The sequence below is a fragment of the Mauremys reevesii genome, linkage group 3 (genome assembly GCF_016161935.1).
Source record: "Mauremys reevesii isolate NIE-2019 linkage group 3, ASM1616193v1, whole genome shotgun sequence".
In the NCBI taxonomy this organism is placed as follows: Eukaryota; Metazoa; Chordata; order Testudines; family Geoemydidae; genus Mauremys; species Mauremys reevesii.
In genome coordinates, this window is record NC_052625.1 from 207,676,409 (window position 1) to 207,696,309 (window position 19,901).

Sequence of the window (19,901 nt, forward strand, 5' to 3'; positions counted from 1 at the left end):
CTGTGGGTTCCACACCCGAAGCTCCCATTGGCCGTGGTTCCCTATTCCAGGTAAGCAGCGCCGGGCCAGAGCCCACACTCTGAACCCCTCCTGCACCCCAACCCCCTGCCCTGAGCCCTCTCCCGCACTCCGCACCCCAACCCCCTGCCCTGAGCCCTTTCCTGCACACTACACCCCCTCCCACACCCAGCACTCCCTCCCGCTCCCCAACCCCCTGCCCCAGTCCTATATTCATGGCCCTGCATGCAATTTCCCCACCCAGATGTGGTGCACGGCCCAGAAAGTTTGCCCACCCCTGCTATAGTGCAAGGATCACTGGTTAGCCTAATTAGTCTTATCTGTTTTTAAAATTTAGAGAAAATCACAGCTCCAACATGTGATGTATATTTTTAATAAAATCTATAGACCCAAAACAAACACAGGAGCTTGTACCAGTGTCTCAGCACAGATTGCAAACATTTAAAAACAAAGACATTCTGATAATGCAACAGAAAAATGCATACTTCAATCTAGAAGTCCTACTTAATATAACTTTCACATGGATTTGTTAAAAAGCAGGGAGGAAAATAAACTTATCTCTGATCCCCTGGTTTACAGAATAAGGAGAATATAAGCTAGCTGTTACTAAGGTTCTGTGTTTTTAACTTGGGGGTGTTTCTGCAAGCTATTTTTTTTTATTGAAACACACTTGTAAATTATCAGAGGGGGAGCCGTGTTAGTCTGGTTCTGTAAAAGCAGCAAAGAATCCTGTGGCACCGTATAGACTAACAGACGTTTTGCAGCATGAGCTTTCGTGGGTGAATACCCACTTGCATCCAAAGAAGTGGGTATTCACCCACGAAAGCTCATGCTGCAAAACGTCTATTAGTCTATAAGGTGCCACAGGATTCTTTGCTGCTCTTACACTTGTAAATGTTAAATAAAGGGTTCTGTCTTCATATAGGCTTGTATTTCAAAGTGTTTATTCCTTTACAAAACTTAATATAACTTTCACTTGTATTTGTTAAAAAGTGGGTGAAGAAGCCTTCTTATCTCTGATCCACTGGCTTAGAAAGGCTGTTTTTGCTGACAGTGGCTTTGTTGAAAAAGCATGCTGTTTTAAATTGTCCTTACTAAAAAACAGCCAATGTTAGTCTAAACCAGGGGTTGGCAACCTTTCAGAAGTGCTGTGCCGAGTCTTAATTTATTCACTCTAATTTAAGGTTTTGCGTGCCGGTAATACATTTTAACGTTTTTAGAAGGTCTCTTTCTATAAGTCTATAATATCTAACTAAACTATTGTTGTATGTAAAGTAAATAAGGTTTTTAAAATGTTTAAGACGCTTCATTTAAAATTAAATTAAAATGCAGAGCTCCTCAGACCGGTGGCCAGGACCCGGGCAGTATGAGTGCCACTGAAAATCAGCTCGTGTGCCGCCTTCAGCACACGTGCCATAGGTTGCCTACCCCTGGTATAGATCATTGTTGCAACCACTGTTATATATTTGCAGCAAATATTGTACAAAGGTTGTTGTGTGAGGTGTCTATGAAGAGGTTATGATTTGCTGGTTATAACTATGCTGTCTGTACATGTGTATCATTTTTGTATTTGAAGTTATGAATATGGGCTCTGTACTTATATCTCAAATTTGATTCCAAGTAGCCTCAGTGAAGCAGCTTCTTGAGAAGGGGCAATTCTCAGGAAGTGCCCAAACAAGAAACACTTAACTGACAATGAACTTGGGAGACTCCAATCCACATCTGAGCTTTCCTGGGAACCTTCAAACTAACATGTAAACAATGGCGTCAGCCTGCAAACGGAGTCATGCCTGGACATGTGATTTGTCCGTGTGACTCCAGACTCCATCTTGCTGCTGTGACTTTCACCGGTAAGAACAAAGGGGTGAGAGAGCTGCAGGGAGTCCTCTCTCCCTGCCGCAGCCCAGGGCAGCCTGCACCCCAAACCACCTCTATTGGGGTGGCACTGACAATATGGGGTCTGTTACAGGACTGACGGGAGTCCCATCAGTCAATTCCTCTTGCCTCTTTAGCTGGACAACCCTCCATAACTCGTGTGTGGGCTTCTCACTCCATTTCTCCTTTGGTTCTCCTGCCATCATGAGCCAGGGCTCAGCTCCAAGACCCGCTAGTGGAGACAGGATGCAGAAGCCCTGCAAAGGGCAGCAAAGAAACCAACAAGCAACTGCAGCTGCCCCACCAGAGCAGGAGATGGGAGGGCGCTGCCTGCAGCCCCCACAGCTCCATCTGTTCTTGCTGACAGAGGCCAAGGGAATCACAGGAGGCAGCCCCCCCGCCAGGCAATAGAGAGACACCCCATCAGGGCCATGCATTCATCCCCCCACAGGAGTGTGAACTACTCCCCCGCATCAGTCCCCTCACTCGCAAAACACTCTGCGCTCACGCTGGAGGCCCCCTCAGACCTCCCGCCGCCCCAGCCAACACCAGCCCTGACTGCCGCAAGCTGCCCTGCCACGGCCCCAGACCCTTCTCGCTAGCAGACCCCCGATGCCAAATCAGGGCCCTGCTTGACAGCCTGCTCCCGATCCCAGGGTGCTCAGCTCACACCCAGATCTGCATACCAGCTCACGTGGCCCCAACCCTCCCGCAGCCACCCACACCTGGCTGTCAGCAGGGCAGCGCGAACCCAGGGTGAGACCTGAGCAGCGCAAGAGGGCCCCTTCTTCACTTTGTATGCGTTGTGGGGGACCCCAAGAGATCCTTGCTTAGGGCCCTCCATGGGCTAGCACCACCTCTGCCTGGGGTGCATCGCACAGAGTGCAGGGGAGGGTCATTGGGTGGCGGTGGTGGTGCAGGGGTTCACTCAATGGGGCGGGGAGGGGGTGATTGCAGGGGAGGGGCACTGGGGGGCAGTACAGGGGTTCACTCAATGGGGTGGGGAGGGAGTGATTGCAGGGGAGGTTGGTGGGGGCACAGGGATTCATTGCAGGGGTGCAGAGGAAGGGTTGGTGGGATGCAGGGTGACAGTCAATAGGGGCAGGGAGGGGTGATTGCAGGGGAGGGGTGCGTTGCAGGGAGGCGCTGGGGGCACGGGGTGGGGCAGCGGTACATTGCAGGGGAGGGGCGCTGGGGCGGGGTGGGGCAGCGGGTGCGTTGCAGGGGAGGGCGCTGGGGCAGGGTGCATTGCAGGGGAGGAGGGCGGGGAGGGCGGGGCAGGGGCGTTGCAGGGGAGGGGCGCTGGGGGCGGGGCAGGGGTGCGTTGCAGGGGAGGGGCGCTGGGGGGCGGGGCAGGGGTGCGTTGCAGGGGAGGGCGCTGGGGGCGGGGCAGGGGTGCGTTGCAGGGGGGGCGCTGGGGGCGCGGGGCGGGGGCAGGGGGTGCGTTGCAGGGGCGCGGGGCGGGGGCAGCAGCGGGGGCGTTGCAGGGGAGGGGCGCTGGGGGCGCTGGGGCGGGGCAGGGGGCGTTGCAGGGGGCAGGGGCGCTGGGGGCGGGGCAGGGGTGCGTTGCAGGGGGCGGGGGTGGGGCAGCGGGGCGTTGCAGGGAGGGCGCTGGGGGCGCGGGGGGCGCTGGGGGCGGGGCAGGGCGCTGGGGCGGGGTGGGAGGGGCAGCAGGGGGCGTTGCAGGGGGCGCTGGGCGGGGGGGGCGCTGGGGGGGCAGGGGCGCTGGGGGGCGGCGGGGGCGTGCTGGGCAGGGGGCTGTGCCCAGGGGGGAGGGGCGCTGGGGGGCGGGGCGGGGGTGCCCTGAAGAGGCGGGGAGGTCTCTGCTCCGGGGGCGGAGGAGGCCCTGGGCCGCCAATGCTCGAGCGAGCGGGCCCCGCCCCCGCGAGCCGGGCCTGCCCCTCACGCAGACGGCGGCTCCCCCTGCAGGGGCCGCTTGGTACGTTCCGGGGCCGGGGAGGCCCCGCCCACGCTCCCCTTCGGGCCGTTCCATCCGCCCGCCCATGTCCCCCCCGCTGGGTGGCTCGGTGGTGCGGCCCGACATGGCGGCGGCGGCGGCGCAGGGGCGCTAGCGGCGCGCGGCAAGATGCACTTCTCCATCCCCGAGACCGAGAGCCGCGGCGGGGAGGGCGGCGCCGCCTACGTGGTGAGGGGCGGGGCCCGGTCCGGGGAGTCTGGGGCTGTGCTGGGGTCCCTGTCTGGGCGGGCGGGGGCTGTGTCCCAGGGTGTGCAGGGGGCTCTGGGGCTGTGCTGGGGTCCCTGTCTGGGCAGGGGGTTGTGTCCTGGGGTGTGAAGGGGATTCCTGGGGGCTGTGCTGGGGGTCCCTGTCTGGGCAGGGGGGGGCTGTGTCCCAGGGTGTGGAGGGGGCTCTGGGGGGGCTGTGCTGGGGGTCCCTGTCTGGGCGGGGGGGGGGTTGTGTCCTGGGGTGTGGAGGTGGCTCTGGGGGGGCTGTGCTGGGGGTCCCTGTCTGGGCGGGGGGGGTTGTGTCCCGGGGTGTGGAGGGGGCTCTGGGGGGGCTGTGCTGGGGGTCCCTGTCTGGGCAGGGGGGGCTGTGTCCCAGGGTGTGGAGGATTCCTGGGGCTGTGCTGGGGTCCCTGTCTGGGCAGGGGGCTGTGTCCCAGGGTGTGCAGGGGCTGTGCTGGGGGGCTGTGCTGGGGGTCCCTGTCTGGGCAGGGGTTGTGTCCTGGGGTGTGGAGGGGGCTCTGGGGGCTGTGCTGGGGTCCCTGTCTGGGCAGGGGGCTGTGTCCCAGGGTGTGCAGGGGCTCTGGGGGCTGTGCTGGGGTCCCTGTCTGGGCGGGGGTTGTGTCCTGGGGTGTGAAGGGATTCCTGGGGCTGTGCTGGGGTCCCTGTCTGGGCGGGGGTTGTGTCCTGGGGTGTGGAGGTGGCTCTGGGGGGGCTGTGCTGGGGGTCCCTGTCTGGGCAGGGGGGGCTGTGTCCCAGGGTGTGGAGGGGGCTGTGCTGGGGGGCTGCTGTCAGGCTGTGTGGGGCCGGCCCCGTGGCTCGGCGGCTGCCTGTTGAGTCCCAGCTTCCCAGCGTTGTGGTGGGGCCCTTGGTATCGGCTCTGCCCTTCCATTGCCCACCGTCCTGCAAATGGCTGCCCCGAGCCCGGGAGGGGCAGGATTTTGGGCTCCCCAAGCCCTGCAGCAGTGGGGTGCCCCAGTGCCAGCTGCCTGCCCCAGTGTCCCTTGCGTGTTCTGAGTTAGAAGTTGTTGATACAACCCTTGGATGTTGGGTGTGTGTGTGTGTGTGTGTGTGTCAGTGACATACCGGCTATGAAACTCCTCCAGAGAGTCTGCACCAATGAACCGCCCCGCAAGCCCTCTGAAGGCTGTTTAATGTAGCTAGATGCGAACAAGGGACTCCAGGGAAGCAGTGACCCTGGAGAGGATTTGGGGGTGGGGGTGGACGATCAGCTGAATGTCAGCTGCCTGTGCAATAATGTAACCAAAAGCGCTAACGTGATCCTTGGATGCATAAACTGGAATCTCAAGAAGGAGGTGAGAGCTTATTTTACCTGTGTTTGGCCCTGGTGCAACCGCTGCTGGAATCCTGTGTCCAGTTCTGCTGCCCTCAATTCAAGAGGGATGTTGGTGATAAATTGGAGACGGGTTCAGAGAAGAGCCACAAGAATCAATAAAGGGTTAGAAGATATTCCTTACAGTGACAGACTCCAGGAGCGCAATCTATTACCTTGACAAAGAGAAGGTGAAGGGGTGACGTGATCCCAGTCTAAGTACCTACGTGGGGAACTAACAGTCAACAATGGGCTCTTCAGTCTAGCAGCGACGGTACAGCACGATCCAGTGGCTGGAAAAGCTGGGGCTAGACAAATTCAGACTGGAAATGTTTAATGATGAGGGGAGTTACCCACTGAACAATTCATCAAGGGCCGTGGTGGGTTCTCCAGCACTGGCAATACTTCAATCCAGATTGGATGCTTTTTGAAAAGAGCTGCTCTAGAAATTATTTTGGGGAAGTTCTCTGGCTTGTGCTATAGAGGAGGTCAGACTACAGTTATGGACATGTAGGACTGTGAGGGACCATGATAGGTCATCTGGCCCCATCCCATGCACTGAGGCAGGACTAAGTATTGTCCAGACCAGTGATACTCAGACCTCAGTGGTTCAGGAGCCAAATTAGTGATCAACATTCCCCAAAAGAGCCACTGGAATGTGAATCCATCATTTAATTGACTATAGTCCTATATAGTCATATATTCATTAATGATCTGGAGGATGGTGTGGACTGAACTCTGAGCAAATTTGCAGATGTCACTAAACTGGGAGGAGTGGTAGATACGCTGGAGGGTAGGGATAGGATACAGAGGGACCTAGACAAATTAGAGGACTGGGCCAAAAGAAACCTGTTGAGGTTCAACAAGGACAAGTGCAGAGTCCTGCACTTAGGACAGAAGAATCCCATGCACTGCTACAGACTAGGGACCGAGTGGCTGGGCAGCAGTTCTGCAGAAAAGGACCTGGGGGTTACAGTGGATGAGAAGCTGGATATGAGTCAGCAGTGTGCCTTTGTTGCCAAGAAGGCTAATGGCATTTTGGGCTGTATAAGTAGGGGCATTGCTCCAATACGTCTGTAAGGTGCCACAGGACTCTTTGTTTCTTTTCACAGATCCAGACTAACACGGCTCTCCTCCTCTGATACTTAATTGTTTTTGTTGCTCTTCTCTGGACTTTCTCCAATTTGATCACATCTTTCCTGAAATGTGGCGCCCAGACCCCTGGACACAATCCAGCTGAGGCCTTGGCTGATCACAATGGTCCCTTCTGGCCCTGGAGTCTAAGAATCTCGGAATGCCCCCCAGCTAGGGCTGCAGTGGGCAAGGGACACGGTGAGGAGAGAGAGGTACTGTCCCGCTCTGACCCTCCCCAGAGTTACCCCAGCCCTCGCTCTCATGTGCTGGTAGTGGGCCTTGTGCATGTTGCCAATGGTGCTAAGGGCCAGTGTGTTACTCTCCCTGTGGGACTGAACTGCACATACCCCAGTGCCCCTGCTGCGGCTCACCCGCCCTCCTCGATCTGCTCGGTCTGTGTCGCAGGCTGGGACAGTGGGATTGTGCGTAAGGTTTGGCAGGCAAAATCCCCTGCCTCTTTATATGGTGAGAGAGAAACACAGGCCCAGCTCCCGAGCCTGCACTAGCGCTGCTGCTTCGGTGATCACTGCTGTGTTCCCACGGCTCTTCCCTGCTGTAAACACAGACTCTAGCCTGGCCTTTCCTCCTCTTGGCCCCTCTGGCTGGGCCTTCAGGGCTTTTATGCCTTATTTTCCTTTGCTCAAAACAAGCCAACGGGGCTGTTGTCCTGGGCTCCTGGTGGGCTGGGAAACTCTTCCCACCTTCTCTTCCTGCATCTGTTGGCTCCTGGTGGTCTGGGCAGCTGGCCGAAGCATGCACTGGAGTCCTCCTCATGCCTTGCTGCAGGGCTCTAAGGGCTTTTGGGGGAATAAGACAGTTGGCTGCTTCTCCCACCTGTATAGATCGGAGTTTCCCCAGAGCTGCTGACGCCCACCATGACACAGATATTTGTGCACTTCGGCCTCTCCTGTTTACTCCCTCTGGCATGTCATAGTCTGGTCTCCTGTTTGGTCGTTGTGTTCAGTATGTGGGTGCTGGGTGGTGGTGGTGGCTTGTAATATACCGGAGGTCAGACCGGATGATCTGGTGCTCCCTGCAGGCCTTAAACTTCCCGACCCCTGCCCTAGAGGGTCTTCCTGGATGTGCGCTGTGGTGTTGGTGCATCCAACGAGCTGGAGCACTTGGAGCTTGAATCCCATCTAAATGGGGAAGTGTTGGCTTGACAGCCCTGGAGCCTGAGGCCTCTGTAGCCCCCGAGCGGTGGCAGTGCTGGGTGCAAAGTGTCGCTTCCACGTTGCTCTGGCCACCGTGGTAACTGTGACATGGGCACCTGGCCTTGAGAGCTGGGCTGAGACCATCCTTGTCGTCGTGGTGTGGGCTCCCACAGAATGTGGGGGGGCCGGTAGCACTGGTGCTGCGTCAGACTCCATCGCCCCTGGAAGCTATTAAAAACCACCTACGTGAATCAGTCCCTATTTGCAGGGGTCCAAGGGGCTCCCGTGGGCACCCCCCCTACCAGCTCTGGGGAACAGATTTCATAGATTCACAGGCCAAGACTGAAAAACTCAAATGAGGAGCTGTGGGGTCCTGGAGCTGGGTTCCTCAGCCTGGGCTTGGGAGCCTGGCTTCATGCCCTTGTTCTTGGTCAGGGCCCTTCTGATCTCTAGTCTGACCTGCATGGCTCAGGCCCCACCCAGTCGTCCTGCCTCGAGCCCAGTAGTGTGTGGTCGAACAGGAGCTGATGGTTTCTCTAGTCTCAGACCCCAAGTGACAGGGAACCCTCGGATGACGGTCGTTTACCTGCACTGTAAGTGCGTGCACCTTATTCCCACCTGAATTTTTCTAGCTTTAGCTTCCAGTCACTGGTGCATGTTCTGCCTCTGTGTGCCAGATTGAAGAGCTGTCTGCTTTCAGAACCATTCTCCGCACTGAGCTGCTCGTGGACGGTCATCAAGTCACCCCTTAACCACCTCTTTTCTCAGCTGAGGAGCCTGAGCTCCTTCTCTCTCTCACTGTAAGGTGGGTTTCCAGCCCTTGAGTCATTCCTGTTCTCTTCTCTCAACCCTCTTCAGTTTTTGAGCATCCTGTACGAAGCACGTGAAGCCCAGAGCTGGGTACAGTGCTGCAGTAATGGTCTTACGAATACAGTGTCAGGTAATACCAGCGCCTGGAAATTCTCCTCTCCTTGCATTTCCCTGCGTGACAGGAAGGTCCAAGTGCTATGTGAACAAAGTTCCTCGATACCCCAAACAGGCTGAGCTGTGAACAATAGTCCTGGGCTCCTGGTGGGCTGGACTATTGCCCGCAGAGTGTTTCCCGCAGAGAGCTGGGCCCCTCAGCTGCATCCTTCCTGCTCGCTGCTCTCACTTCTTTGCATAATCTGTGAGGGTCAGGGTTGGGATCTGCCGTGTCCTGTGGAGAATCATGCCAAGCTTCTCTCTGGCCCTTCGGGGCTTTCTCTGGAGAGCCATGGGAAAGCAGACATGCTGTTGTCCTGGGGAGGCTGCGAGGAATCCTGCAATGGGAAGGACTGGCTTGGCTTGGCTGGTCTCGTGTCATTCCCTTTGGTGAGGGACAGCGCTGGCATGACGATGGCCAGTTGTCACTCGCATGCCTTTCCCTAGGCCGGGGCAGGCTGGTTCACAGTAACAGTGGCAAGGTGGCAGGGCTAGTGGGGTTGGTGGCCTGTCCACGAGACCCCAATAAGCGGCAGGGATTCCTGACCCGGAGTTGGGGGGCTTCCTGCTTGTAGGAGGCGCTCTCAGAAAGGTGATCATCTTGGATTGAGCCCCAATTTGTGTGTGTCTTACCCAGTGAGGAGGCAGAAAGGGGCCGTGCTTGCCAGGAGTGGCTGCTGACGCCCATCACAAGGCTGCATGCTCTCTCACGAAGGGTCAGCGTGGTGCGTTGGGGCAGCTCACCCGGCTGTCCTGCTGACAGCAGGCGTGTGGTGGGGAGAGCCTGGGGTGTTTGGCTGCTGCTTCTGGAGGGAGGGAGTCCTGAGGTGACACTCAGAGAAGGGGGCACTGGAGGCTGCAGGATATTGGGCTAGTGTTTCAGACGCGCTGCACAACTGTGCGGTTACCTCCGCTGGGTGTGGATGGAGACGTGCGTTCTTCTCACGCTGCCAGGGCAGTAACAGGCCTGCTGCATTGTGTGTCCTGTGGGTCAGCCGCAGATACTGAGCTGGCCAAGAGCGATCCTGTGTAGGGGCATCTCTGGGTCTCTGACCAGCAGGGAGTGGGGCTGTCCCCTGCCTAAGAGGGGCTCAGAGACTGCAGTGGCCAGGCTGCAAGCCCTGTCAGGAGCAAGCCCTGGGGCTGGGATGCTGGGGAGTGTCAGGCCTCGGCTCCTCCAGCCCCTCAGGAAGGGCGGAGACAGCCATTGGCATGTTTTACGCCCAGCAGCTCTGCACATGGCTTAGGCGGGAGCCTTCTGCTGGGAGTGTGCAGAGCCATGGGGCACAGCCCTGCTGTGTTCCTGGCCTGCGGGCAGCGAGGGGCTGTGCTGGGGACCCTGCTGAGGCCTCGGCTGGGTTTAGTTCTTTTTTGGTTGGGTTGTTCCCCGTTTGGGGAGGGGCTGAGTCCCCCCTCCCCCAGATAGCGGTGCTGTCTCAGGGAGGGCAGTGGCCCCAAGGGCCCTTAGAAAGAGCTCAGAGAGGGCACCAGAACTGCCCCACCTGTAGCTCCTAGCCTGGCCCGTAGGGGCAAAGCCGCTGGCCCTGCTCAGGCTCTGCGGGCGCTGGGGATAGGGAGCTGGCTTTGCAGGGGACCTGTCCCGCCCCAGGCTCCTGCCACTCTGCAGGAGCTGACTTAAAGATGCAGCTGCTGTGTGTTGAGGAGCCGGGTGGGACAGTCCAGCCTGGCCTCCACCGGGGGTGCTGGTGCCCAGGTGACTTGTGGGCCTGGCCCCAGTGGCTGTTTGCGGCCTGGAGGGAGGGATTTGTGCTGCCTGTCTCCGAGGGGGCTGGAGCGCACAGCCTGGCGCGGGAGCCGGCCAGCCCCCAGCTTCCTGTTTTGTTCAGCTGGAGCAGGAACGCCCTCCCAGCTTGGCTGCTCATTGGAGGAGCAGGGCCCTGGAGCATGAGCAGCCTGTCTGAGGCAATGGATTTGGCAGCTTCCTGGGCATCTGGGTGCTGCTGTGCTGGTGTGTGCTCCCTGAGGGCTGGTGGCCGAGGCGCTGGCTCTCGACACAGCCATCTCTGACCACTGGCTGCCACTTGGCAACGGCCCCTGGGCTGTGCTGGGCAGGGGTTGGGAGCTCCTGGCATGAAATCAGCGCCTACTCTGCTGCTTTGGCCTCTTCCTTGCCTGTCCTGCTGTTTGTGGGGCTATGTGCCTGGAGCGGCGTGACCGTCCCCTTCCCCCACGAGGGCTCAGCCTCCGGCTGCGCAGCTCAGTAGGGGTCGCTCAGTGGCACAACCCGACCCGAACGTGACTAGGAGTGTTGGGTTTGCGGGGGGTCGTCTCCTCCTGCCTGTGCGGTCGGCACAGCCGGGGCTGCGTGCCCTGCTCCCGCCAGCCATTGCCACCTGCCTGCGCTGTGGGTGCTGTGGAGTGAGTGTGCCGGGGAGGAGCTCGGTGCATTGCAGGTGCTCGGGGGTGGGGGTGTGTGATCGTGGCCAGTCCCTGCTAGCACAGGCAGCCCCCTCACATCATCCTGCTCATAAACTTGCCAAGAGCCATCTCCAAACCCGTGGCGCAGGCGAGCTAATTGGGTCCAAGAGCCTCACTCCTGAGCGCTAGCCTGTGTCCTGGTGGCTGGTCTATCTCCGTTTGTTCTTGGGCCAGCATTGACCTGTAGCTTCAGCAGCTCGTCTCCCTCCCTGGTGTGTACTGGAGAGAACAGCCCGATCCCTGCTCAGCCTGTCTCTGGCTAGGCTAAGCCAGGCCAGTCTCCTCTCGCCCAGTCATCCTAGGAGCTCTTCTTCGCACTGGTCCTGTTTGAGCAGCGGGGCGCTCTCACGAGACTTCATGCTGCAGGGCAGCAGCTGCGCAAGCAGCAGTGCGTCCTGGAACGGGGGCTGCTCGGGGAGAGGGTCAGGGAGCCCCGGGCACCTCCATAGCTGCCGGCAGTTTTGTGGGCTGTGCCAGGGGCTGGAGTCGGGGAGCTGATGTGGGGGGTGGCCGGGGTGCTGAATGCCAGCCCTGCTGGTTCCTGTGGCTTGTGCCGGTGGGCAGTGGGCTGCCTGTGTGGGTGGGAGGGAGTAGAGCTCACGAGGGTGGGAGGCCAGCTGCAGCAGTGAGCCCTCCGTGGCTGTGCACCTTCCACGTGCAGGAGGAAGGCATGTTCTTACCACGGGTTTGCGAGCCCAAGGTGAAATCCCAGTGAAGATGGGGCAGCCTGCTGTTTTCACACGTGTTCACAGGGGAATGCTGGCCGTGGTAAAACACTCTGTTCCTAGTGCAGAAAGGGTCTCGCCTACCTGGGGACAGAGGCTTCCTCTCTCCAACTGATTGTTGTCTGGTGTTGTAGTTACCTGCCAGGACTAGAGCTGAGGCTGGTTCCATGAGATCTGACTTCAGAGCAGCGCTGTTCTCCCCAGAATCTCACCTGCTTGTGCCTTGGGCAGAGCACGAAACTGGCAGAGATCCCCAAAGGTCTGTCTGAAATCAGCCCGAACCCTGGAGGTCGGTGGGTGGGCAGGCAGGGGCTGTCAGTGGCACACAAATGCTCCCCATCTTGTTAGACTGGAGATTAAAAGCAGCAGTCGCAAGGTGTAGGGCTCCTGAGTCCCCACTAGACCCCAATGCAAGTTATGTCCTGCCCCTGTTTGTACCACACAAGGGGTTTTCCAAACACTCAAGGGTCTGTTTCTCTGCCCCTCCCTGGAGAGAGAGGGGAATCAGAGGAAAACCAAAGGCAGTGGTGATCTCTCGCTGGCAGTCTTTTGGGTTTGCCCTTTTGGGGCTTGGCTTCTCAGCTGGTAGAGTGGCTTTAATTGGGGTCTACCTTCAGCCCCTCCTCTTGGGGGCACCCTACCTTACAGCTGGTCCATTCACTTCAGGGTGGTGAGGCCTGCGACTGTGTCGCTCTTGGCTGATCTGTCTCTGTGGTCAGCAGTCTCTGTGTATAGCTGTCTTCTTCCTGTTCACGCTTTCCCCTCTTGTCCGGGTTAGCGCTGAATGAGCCCAGAGAGCCTGCTAGCCTCCGGAGGACCGGCTCAGCATAATGGGTACCCCAAAGGAGAAAAGACAACGAGAGGACCAGAAGAATGCCACCATGGCCGAGTAGCAGAGGCCATTAGAGGCAAAAAGGCATCCTTTCAACTCTAGAAGTCAGAGTGAGGCTAACAGGAAGGGAAGCAGACTCTGGCAGGTTAAGTATAAAAGTGTAATAAGGCAGGCCAAGAAAGAATTTGAGAAGCAACGTGCCAAAGATGCCAAAACGACCAGTGAGGATTGTTTAAAGTGCATCAGACGCAGGAAGCCTGCCAAACAGGCAGTGTCAATAGAATGTTTTAGTACAAATTGATAAATTAAATAGTAACAAGTCTCCAGGAGCAGATGGTATCACCCAAGGGTTCTGAGGGAACTCAAATGTGAAATTGCAGAACTCTTATCTGTGGTATGAAATCTGTCACTTAAATCAGCTGCTGGACCATGTGACTGGAGGGTAGCAAATGTGACACTGATTTTCTAAAGGGCTCCAGAGGTGATCCTAGCACTTCCAGGCTGATGAGCCTACTGGGCACGTTGCTTGAAACTGTACTAAAGAAAAGAATTATCGGACACAGAGACAAACATGATTTGTTGGGGAAGAGTCAGCAGGGCTTTTGTAAAGGGAAATCCTGCCTCACCCGTCTGTCAGAGTTCTCTGAGGGGGTGAACAAGCATGTAGAGAAGGGTTTTCCAGTGGCTAGAGTGTACTTGGATTTTCAGAAAGCCTTTGATGTGATCCCTCACCAAAGGCTCTTAAGTAAACTGAGCAGTGATGGGATATCAGGGGACGTCCTCTTATGGATCAGTAACTGGTTAAAAGAGGTTAAAAGACAGGAAACACAGACTATGAATAAGTGGTCAGTTTTCACAATGGAGTAGCAGTGAGCAATGTGGTCCCCTATGTATCTGTACTGGGATCAGTGCTGTTCAACATATTCATTAATGATCTGGATAAAAGAGCGAGCAGTGAAGTGGCAGAGTTTGCAGATGATAAGAGATCTTGGAGTCGACGTGGATAGTTCTCTGAAAACTTCAGCTCGATGCACAGGAGCGGTATAAAAGGCCAACAATGTTAGGAAGCGATAGAAAATAAGACTGAAAATATCCTAGTGCCACTATATACATTTGTGGTCCTCCCACACCTTGAATGCTGTGTCCAGTTCCGGTCACCCCATCTTAAAAACTGTATAGTAAGAACTGGACCAGGTTCGGAGAAGGACAACAGAGAGATCCATACGTGGTGAGAGCTGTTCAGCTTAGAAAAGAGATGGCTAAAGGGGGTTATGATAGAGGTCTAGAAAATCATGCTTGGTGTGGAGAAAGTGAACAGAGAAATGTTATTTACCCTTTCCCGCAATACAAAGCCAGGGGTCACCTGATGAAATTAATAGAGAGCAAGTCTCTGAAATACAAACAAGAGGAGGTATTTCTTCATATAACACCCAATCAACCCGTGGAACTCATTGCCACGGGTTCTTGTGATGGCCAAAAGTATAAGTGGGTTCTCTCAAAAATCGCGCTGTTCTCTACGCTCCCCCTGAAGCTCTGGTACAGGCCACTGTTGGAGGCAGGACGCTGGGCTAGATGGGCCAGGATCTGACCCTGGTTGGCAGCTGTTATGTTCTTAAGCAGAGAGTGGAGGGGCATCCCATGGTTTCCACCCCAATAGGCCTGCAGATGCCTGACTGCCGCACTGTGCTGGCCAGAGCGTGAGGAGTTGTTGTCCCGCGGTCTGGAGTGACTCATAGCTGGGAGAGTCGACCTCAGGGCAGGTACCCCAAGTGGATGGTGTGTGCGGTGACTAGATTTCAGCAACAGCCTGTCTCCCACCCAGACAAACAGAACGTTGTGATAATGGGCACTGGAACCAAAAGTCAAACCACACCAGGTTTCACCCAATCCCAAGAGACCAGTCACTTACCCCAGATCAGCTGGCACTCTGGATCTTCCACCAAAGGCCACGCTGGCCGCCAGTCCTGTAGTAAACTTACTAAAGGTTTATTAGCTAAGAGAAACGAATGAGAGTTACAGGTTAAAGCAGGTACAATATCTGCACAGGCGAGTCAGTCTGTAACCCCAAATGGTGGCAGTGATGTAATAAACGGCCAATTTCGCAAAAGTATTTCGAGGCTGGGTATCTCCGCTTTGCATCTGGTGCACTTCCCTGTAAGAATCCAAATAGTCCAGAGACGAGGGATCTTCCTTTGCATCCATTCTTGTATCATCTTCTGGCAGAAGAGAAGCTGACTGGTTCTCTACCCAGCGGGGCTTTTCCTTCCATGAGGATGAGCAAGGAGCAATGCACTTTGAGTCTCTGACCTCTGCTCACCACAGGTCATGGCCATTTGCTTTGGAATTAGCACCTTTTCTGAGAGTCCTTCGGTAGCATTGCCCAAGGTGTCTTTGATGGCTGGTGAGTTGTTTAGTTCCGAGGGTTTGTGCAGTGTCCCGGAGTCGCAGGTTGCTAGTACATTAGGACAGGACACAGATAAGTAAAAACAATGCATGTAACATCCCCTTAAACACCAAATCCGCTCGGACCCAGTTATCACTTGGCTCTACCCTAGTGTATTGGGGCAATTCACTGTGCATGAGCTGCTCTGCCAGCATCACGTTACCACAAAGGGGAGGTCCCATAGATTGAGCCGGGGCCCCTCGGGAGGAGGCTCTGCCCGCACTCGTGGGCTGGGCAGAGCCAGGAGGCTGTTGCAGTGGCCCAGGCGGTTACCAGCCAGGCCTGCAGGAGGAGAGCGCCGCAAAGCAGCAGAGCTGCGGCAGCACGGGTGCTGAGCTGGAGACGCTGGCTGTGAGGGGGTAGCAGTGCCTCCCAGTGTGTGTGGTTCCTGTGGTATGTGGCTCTAGTGCCTGGATCACTGGCAGGAAGGGAAATGCCAGGCCTGGTTTGGGTGCCCCAGTGTAGCCGAGGGCAGCTGCTGGGCCGTGGCGGGCTCGTGGCACTGAGCTTGGCTTGCCTTCCAGAGACCCCTGAGTGGGTCGTCTGAGCTGGACATTGAATTCCAGAGCCTAAGGACTCTGCCGTCAGCCTCAATGACCTGGCATGATCTAGCCTGCCAGCAGAGAAAAGAAAGTTACAGCAGAGTCCGTTCTGGTCAGCACAGAGCTCGGTCCCTCTGACCCCTCTGTGTCCTGGTTTGTGGGCCCCGACTTCTCCAGCAGCCAACCTTTAACCACCTCCTGGCACCTCCCCAGACATGGCGTGGCTTCTTGCCGAGAGGCCTTCCATGGGCTCTGGTTGCGAGGTATCAAAGTCAGAATCGTAGGACAGGAAGGGTCCTCAAGAGGTCATCTAGTCCCGTCCCCTGCACTCAGGGCAGGACTAAGGATTATCTAGACCATCCCTGAGAGGGGTTTGTCCAACCTGCTCTGAAAAATCCCCAAGGATGGAGAGTCCATAATCTTCCCAGGCAATTTATCCCAGGGATCGGATTTGCCATTATCTTTTTGAAAACTCCATTGGTTTGGGGCCAAACCCCTGACACTTGGGAGCCATCCAGCCCTGAGTCTCCTGGCCTCCGCAGCAAGCAAACCACCCTTCCTACCCCCTAGGTGATGCTGGAGCATGCAGGGGAAACTGAGGCACACATAGGCTTAAAAACTATATTCCAGAAATTCCCACTTTGTCATAGAGGTGGAGCACTGGCCTGGGCATCTGCAGAGCCACTGGGGCCTGTCGGCCGGCCCGGCCGTGGGGCTGGCCACCCTGCCCCCGCCCCCCAGGCTGGCCCTGCCACAGGGCTGCGCACACTCTCTCTGTCCCCTTGGCCTGTTTGCCAGCAGGCTGCAGCGTGACTTTGCTCCCACATGCCAGCAGCCAGTGAGCACAGCCCCTGCTTGCCCTTGCGCTGGGGGCAGAGGGGTGCCTCTCTCGTCCCCATGCACCATGTGTCTGTGTTGGTGCATCTCCCGGCTGAGAGCGGCCCAGAGGTCCCCATGCCATTGCAGAGCTGCTCTGTGGGGAGGGCAAGGAGGCTGCCTGCCATGAGGGGCCTTTCCCTTGGGGCTGGCAGTGAGCCCCGTGGTGCACAGCTCTACGCAGCCAGGCTGCGAGCCCTGCTTGGAATTGCCTCCCCTCCTGCAAAGTTTCTGCCTCTTTGGCAGGGCTCCCCGTGGATTTGGTGACTGGGGCTGTGGCTCGGGCTAGAGGGAATGAGGCCTTGGGGTCACACTGCCCAGCACTGCTGTAGCCGATCCCAACCCACACTGTTCACCGTCCCCCTCCCTGCTCTTAGTGCTGGAACTCCATCTGGCTGGGCTGTGATCTGAGCCAGCCTCTGGAGCGCTGCCTCCCTGCGGCTACCAGCTCCTCATTGGTATTCCAGGCAGGGCCGCATCCCCATCAGCTGCGTGGCGCAGCTCCTCGCTGCCTCTGTGCAGGGACCCCCAGAGAGGGCGAGTCGCCCCACAGCAGGCGTGGCAGGTCCCAGCATCTGGAGGGTGTAGCAGGGACCTAGCAGGCCTGACGATGGAGTGAGCAGTCCCTCTCACCTCCTCGGCCCCTGCCGACCGCAGTCCCCGCTGTCCCAGCTCTGCCAGGGAGAGGAGGGCAGTCTTCTTGTACGCTTCTGGCCTGTGGCAGGCCAAATGCGCTGCCCCTGCTAGCTTGGGAAGGGGTTTGGAGCTCCAAGGCCCGCTGTTGGGTGAGACGAGGACCCCTTGAGCTGTTCTGCCTCCCCATGAGTTGGGGCTCCGAGCCAGGGGAGAGAGCGGAGCCTGGCATGTGCTTGCAGGCTGTGGCGGTGCAGGCGGGTGTGGGGTGGGGGAACCCTCTGGCTATTGATCAGGCCCCCCCCAGTTGGGTTTGGGTTTTTAATAGGGACCATCAGACCATAGTCTGACCTGCTGGGTGTCACAGGCTGTTGCATTTCCTACATATCAGTAACTTGGGTTTGACTAAAACATCTTCCAGACAGGCAGCCAGTGTGGATCTGACGATCAAAACACGGAGACTCCACCGCTGCCCTTGGTGGCTCCTTACCGGCACTGGTGCCTCGTTGGGATGTCTGGCCATGGCTCCTTACTCTGCCCTTCTGTGCTAGGCTGACAGGCCCTTTAGCACCTGGGATTCTCCCCAAGAAGGCCCTTCGATGCTGTAATCAGGCCACCTGTCAGCCATCTTTCTGATTAGCTAGGCTAGCTCAGACTGGCAATAAGGGGTAAATGTTTCATTACCCACTGGAACAGCTGACCAAGGAGCGGTGGCATCTCCAGCACTGACCATTTTTCAATCCCACTTGGCTGTGTTTCTAAAGGATCTGTGCTAGGATTTATTGTGGGGCGGTCTGTGGCCTGTGTGATACAGGTGGTCAGACTGGGTGATCACAGGATCCCCTCTGGCCCTGGAATCCAGGAATCTCTGTGGCCCAGACACCCTCTCTCAAAGTCCCCTGTGGAGGCAGCTGGTGCACTGCACTCCACTCTCTCTTACAGGGGCACCTTGTGGCATACAGCCTCTCCGCTTGCCCTGCTGGAACACTGGCACACACTCTTGCACTCTTCAGGAAGTTCTTTGACATGCCACAATGTATTAACACCAACGTTTAGTGTGCCAGAGAGAGGAACGTAGGACTGGAAAGGATCTTGAGTCATTGAGCGCAGGGCATAGGACATAAAAATGAACCAATGGTCCAGCTAGCCCAGTGTCCTGTCTTCAGTCAGTGTGGCCAGTGCCAGGTGACTCAGAGGGAGTGAACAGAATTTGGCAATTTATCACGTGATCCAGCCCCTGCTGTCCAGTCCCAGCTTCTGGCAGTCAGAGGTTAGGGGGCACCCGAAGGATGGGGTTATATCCTGACCATCTTGGCTAATAACCGTTGATGGACCCATCCTCCATGAACTTCCCTTTTTTTTTTTAACTCTTATACTTTTGGCCTTCATAAAATCCCCTGGCAATGAGTTCCACAGGTTGATTGTGCTCTGGTCGCTCCCTCTGAAGTATCTGTCACTGGCCAGTGTCAGAAGAGAGGACACTGGGCTAGATGGACTTTTGGTCTGAGCCATTCTTATGTTGTGTGAAGAAATACTTCCTTATGTTTCTTTTAAACATGCTCCCTACTAATTTAATAGGGTGACCCCTGGTTCATGTGTTAAGTGAATGGGTAAATTACACTTCCTCGTTCACTTTCTTCACATCAGTCGTGATTTTATAGATCCCTATCATATCCCCCCCCACTTAGTTGTCTCTTTTCCAAGCTGAACAGTCCCTGTCTTTTTAATCTATCCTCATATGGGAAGTTCTTCCATCCCTCTAAACATTTTTATTGCCCTTCTCTGTACTTTTTCCAATTCTAATATATCTTTTTTTGAGCTGGGCTACCAGATCTGCACACAGTATTCAAGGTGTGGGCGTCCCATGGATGTATATAGTGGTATTATGTTATTTATTGTCGTCTTATATATCCGTTTCCTAACATTCCTAACATCCTGTTTGCTTTTGTGACTGCCGCTGCACATTGAGCGGATGTTTCCAGAGAACTATCCACACTGACTCCAAGATCTCTTTCCTGAATGGTAACAGCTAATTCAGACTCCATCATTTTGTATAGTTGAGATTGTTTTCCAATGTGCATTACTTTGCATTTATCAACACTGAATTTCATCTGCCATTTTATTGCCCAGTCACCCAGTTTTGTGAGGTCCCTTTGTAACTCTTCGCAGTCTGCGTTGGACTTAACTATCTGGAGTAATTTTGTATCTTGTGCAAATTTTTCCACCTCACTGTTCACCCCTTTTTCCAGATCATTTATAAATATGTTGAACAGCCCTGGTCCCAGTGCAGAGCTATGAGAGACTCTGCTATTTACCTCTCTGCATTGTGAAAACTGACCATTTATTCCTACCTTTTGTTTCCTGTTTTTTAACCAGTTACTGATCCATGAGAGGACCTTCCCTCTTAGCCCAGCTTACTTTGCTCAAGAGTCTTTGGTGAGGGACCTTGTCAAAGGCTTTCTGAAAGTCCAAGTACACTAGATCCTTTGGATCCCCCACTTTTCCACATGCTTGTTGACCCTCTCACAGAATTCTAATAGGTTGGTGAGTGTAACCGGGTCGGACTCACCCCCGCAGCGCCTCCTGCTGGTCGACCTTGGGAATTAGCTCAGTCCAGCGTTCGGAGCGCCCTCTGCAGGCCGGTGATCCACCTGTCTTCTCCTGGCCCCCCGTGTCCCTCCCAGGACCCCAGTGCCCCTTTAACAGGGTCTCCCCCTCCCAGGGGAACCCCCACCCCACTATCCCCACCTTGC

General features: G+C 56.3%; 2 protein-coding genes across 2 annotated transcripts in view; one reads left to right on the forward strand and one right to left on the reverse strand.

The window, feature by feature from the left end:
• EIF2B4 (eukaryotic translation initiation factor 2B subunit delta) overlaps positions 1 to 3,937 on the reverse strand; it is a 34,252-nt gene extending 30,315 nt beyond the window's left edge. The window contains exon 1 of the mRNA XM_039530858.1: positions 3,837 to 3,937. Coding sequence (XP_039386792.1) covers positions 3,837 to 3,937 — 101 coding nt within the window. The remainder of the gene's footprint in view (positions 1 to 3,836) is intronic.
• The window catches only part of SNX17 (sorting nexin 17), a 39,390-nt gene continuing 23,356 nt past the window's right edge, over positions 3,868 to 19,901 (forward strand). The window contains exon 1 of the mRNA XM_039529348.1: positions 3,868 to 4,039. Coding sequence (XP_039385282.1) covers positions 3,980 to 4,039 — 60 coding nt within the window. The 5' untranslated portion in view covers positions 3,868 to 3,979. The remainder of the gene's footprint in view (positions 4,040 to 19,901) is intronic.